The sequence below is a fragment of the Lolium perenne genome, chromosome 2 (assembly GCF_019359855.2).
Source record: "Lolium perenne isolate Kyuss_39 chromosome 2, Kyuss_2.0, whole genome shotgun sequence".
Classification (NCBI taxonomy): Eukaryota; Viridiplantae; Streptophyta; class Magnoliopsida; order Poales; family Poaceae; genus Lolium; species Lolium perenne.
Genome location: NC_067245.2, coordinates 25251678 through 25255672, shown reverse-complemented (window position 1 = coordinate 25255672; position 3995 = coordinate 25251678). Strand labels below are relative to the sequence as shown.

The 3995-nt window shown below is 51.8% G+C and overlaps 1 protein-coding gene across 1 annotated transcript; it reads left to right on the top strand.

The window, feature by feature from the left end:
- Nucleotides 1–963: 963 nt before the first annotated feature.
- On the top strand, nt 964–2579 carry LOC127331511 (CBL-interacting protein kinase 29-like). Its single transcript, XM_051357690.2, has one exon. The coding sequence runs from the start codon at nt 1136–1138 to the stop codon at nt 2432–2434; it is 1299 nt and encodes a 432-aa protein (XP_051213650.1). The 5' UTR covers nt 964–1135; the 3' UTR covers nt 2435–2579.
- The last annotated feature ends 1416 nt before the right edge of the window (nt 2580–3995 follow it).

Below are 3995 nucleotides of genomic sequence, written 5' to 3'. Positions count from 1 at the left end.
TGAAATACAACTTTAGTTGCACTTAAATAAATCTCGTAATATATCATACGTAATTTAGTTTGCAAATCATCAAACAATGATTGTGCATTAATTTGGATATATACTTGGTTATATAATTTTGTTAAAGAAGGTTGTTCGTGTCTAATAACTTGATCTTTTTGGGGTACTCTATTTCTTTTTTTGGTATGATTGACTCATAACTATCTACATTTTGCGGGATTGATTAGAAAATAAGTTTCATAAACGTGACAACTTGTAGCCACATAAACCGTAAATATTTATTACGCGCGGTCCAACCTCCATCCGAAGATAATCTACTCAACTTTATTATCTAAACACACTGTCACACGGAGGTGCGTCTAGATACAGCCATATGTGTATAAAAAAGTAAGTCATTTATCTTTGAAGGTAGGGGATTTTTGGACTCTAGTTTCTCTTACGAAAGGATTACATTGTTTGTCTGAAAATGCTTCAAATTCTCCGATCCATGATGTTCGCGTCAAGCTGTCAATTAAAAACCTAGTCACTGTGAAGGCGGAAGGTTAGACTTTAGATCTTTTAACATGAACCTAAACCACCTGTTTAACCGTCCACTCCCCTTCTTCAATTTAAACAACGACACCACACGACTTAATTGGAACAGCAACAGCAGACGCTAGCTAGATCGGTACGGTACTCTGAACAACCGTACGAACAACGAACGCGCGTCTTCCAGCCGTCCTATGCTACACAAATGCCCGAGAATATTACGTCCAAAAAACTTATTTCTTCTTCAAAGTACAAAACCAGAAAATAATGGTAACCATAATAAGCGACGCGTCGTATCAACGAAGGCCGGAACCTTCACGGTTGCTGCCACCCACGCAACGCATCCCAACCGCGACTGTTTGCTTCGACTGCTAACGGTGGGACCCACCTCTCTTCTCCAGTAGGCAACCATATATAGACCCAGCCCGGATGCCACATCGTGTTCAACTCAAACCTCCGAGACCGGAACACAACTCTCCGGCGCCATCACGAGAGCCGAGCTCTCCTCCTCTGATTTCTGGCATCCGATCCCGCCGGAGAAAATTACTACCCCGCAGTCACGACCGCACACTACGACGGCGGCGACTCAGCACACGCCGCCGCCACGATGCCGTCCGCCGCCTGCGCCGTCCCATCCGCCGCGGCGCCGGGAGACGATAGTACCGCCAAGGTCCTCCTCGGCCGGTACGAGCTGGGCGGCCTCCTCGGCCGCGGCGCGTCCGCCAAGGTGTACCTCGCCAGGGACCTCCACACGGGCCGGGACGTGGCCATCAAGTCCTTCCCCAACCCGCGCGGCGCCACCGGCGCCGGCGGCCCGGCTCCCATCGAGCGGGAGGCGGCCATCCTCCGCCGCCTGCGCCACCGCCACGTGGTGCGCCTCCACGAGATCCTCGGCACGCGCAGCCGGGTCCACTTCGTGCTCGACCTGGCCGCCGGCGGCGAGCTCTTCTCGCTCGTCGACGCGTCGGGGCGCATGACGGAGGACCTCGCCAGGCACTACTTCCGCCAGCTCGTCTCCGCCGTGCGCTACTGCCACTCCCGCGGCGTCTTCCACCGCGACATCAAGCCCGAGAATCTGCTCCTCGACGCCGCCGGCGACCTCAAAGTCGCCGACTTCGGCCTCGGCGCCCTCTCCGCCGACGGCGCCCTCCACCACACCATGTGCGGCACGCCCGCGTACGTCTCCCCGGAGATCCTCTCGAAGCAGGGGTACGACCCGGCCAAGGTCGACATCTGGTCCTGCGGGGTCGTCCTCTTCGTGCTCGCCGCGGGATACCTCCCCTTCAACGACGGCAGCCTCATCAACATGTACCGCAAGATCTACGCCGGCCGGTTCCGCTGCCCCAACTGGTTCTCCCCCGAGCTGCGCCACCTGCTGCGCTGCATCCTCGACCCCAACCCCGCCACGCGCATTGGCACCGACGGCATCATGGACCACCCCTGGTTCCGCCACGGCGCCGATGATGCCGACGCCGAGCTGGCATCACTCATGCGCGGGCACGACGAGGACGCGTGGTTCAAGACGGAGTTCAAGGAGGACGTTGGGCGCGAGATGTCCGCCTTCGACATCCTCGCCTTCTCCCCCGGCTCCGACCTGTCCGGGCTCTTCGGCGCCGGGCCCGGCACGGAGCGGGTCTTCGTCGGCGAGTCCGCTGCGGCCGTGCTCGCCAGAGTCGAGGACGCCGGGAAGAAGGGCGGGCACATCGTCCGGAGGGAAGGAAAGAACCGCGCCGGCCCGCTGTACATCGAGGCCGAGGGCGGCATTGTCGCCAAGGTGACCGTGTTCAAGATCGCGGACGCCGTGTCCGTGGTGGAGGTGGTCAAGGGCCACGGCCCGGAGGCCTCGGCGTTCTGGAAGGACTGGCTCCAGCCGGCCGTGAAGCCCCCGGCAGCAGCAGCAGTGTGATGACGATGACCTCTCTGCCGAGGGTGAGCCAGCCGGGGTTCTTAAAATTCCAACATCGCCGTGCCCATGCCCATGCCGGCTGCCGGCGGCCGGCGCGCGCGGGTCGAGATTTCTTGTTTCAGTCGCGAATTGCTTTGTTGTTTTTGCCCGTGTAATGCGCCTGCCTGCGTAAGCACGAACGAGGTGCCATCTGGTGGTCGGCGACGACCATGACCATGCGCTGTACAAATTCCATTCCATGGATAAACAAGAAATCCTTTGCGAGCCCAGACAAATTTGTCGTCGTCAGGGAAGTCGACGGCGATCTGCACAAGATACCTTGGGATCAACTTTGTGCGAGGAAAGGCAGAACGTCCAGAACGGGAACCGTGCAAGGCATGGATGAGAATGAGATGGCCGTGAACCTGACTAACTTGAACGCCATGGGCCTATCAAGATTCGTCTCTATCTCTGAACTTTTTTGGAAGACAAAGCCAACAGGAGCTGAGATTCGTTTGTTTAAACAGTGAAATAATTGCTTTGCTTTTATCTAGGCATATCTCTCTCCGCCGAAACTGTTTAAACTTGGTTGTTCAGAGAAATTATCAGTAAAAGAGCGACTACAGCCTGCAGGTTTGTTCAGCCTGGGCATATCAAATACCGAACCCGATTAACTGGGGCGAAGAAGAGAACGCCATGGGCCTATCAAATTTCAACGTCCATCGATCTCTGAACTCCGAAGCCAAGCCAGCACGGGTTGAGATCTGTTTGTTTAATCAGTAGACTGATTTGTCGTTCTGGGCATGTGCCAAAAGAACTCTGAAGTCAAGCTCCACTAGGATGGAATACCGTGGGAATCTTTTTGGCTACAGTTTCTGCACAATTGGTTAAACTAGGCTGTTCAGAGATATATCAGTAAAGGAGCTAAACTACAATCACCTCTGTTCCAGTTCTAGTGTTTGAGCTTATTTGGCTGAAGTTGTCTGCTGAAAATTTGCATGTTCTAAATGGTATTGATTTGAGATATGGGAACAATAAAAGGTCAAAATGTTTCTTCCCCAGCAATTAGGAATGGAAATAATATACTTACGGCGACTAATTGAAGGCACACTTATCTATGTGTAGATAATTGCCCCGACCGAATAAGCTATATCCTCTTAAAAATATTCTCCTCACTCGATAATGCCGAAATGCTCATCACGCAGGTTGCTATGACGAATGTAGTTAATCAGTACATGCACCTCAATGATTATTTTCTAGAACTTCCTTCGTAAATAAGATACTCAATTTTATATCTAGACGGATTTTGAGTGTAAATACAACCATTGTCTGGACAAAATCAAGTCACTTAATTTCCCAAAGGGGTGGTATTTTGGACAGAGATTTGTTGCACATGAGCACCACTGATCCCTTTTATAAAAATTAATTGAAAATTATGTTTTTAAGTTTGAAAATTCTGAAATAAATTATGCTGTAGCCAATATTGTATCCCACAAACATGTGAATTTTCAACAGGAAATAATGTGTATTTTGGACTAAAGAAAAATAACAAATTTGTGGATCTGAGTATAGTGATTCAAAT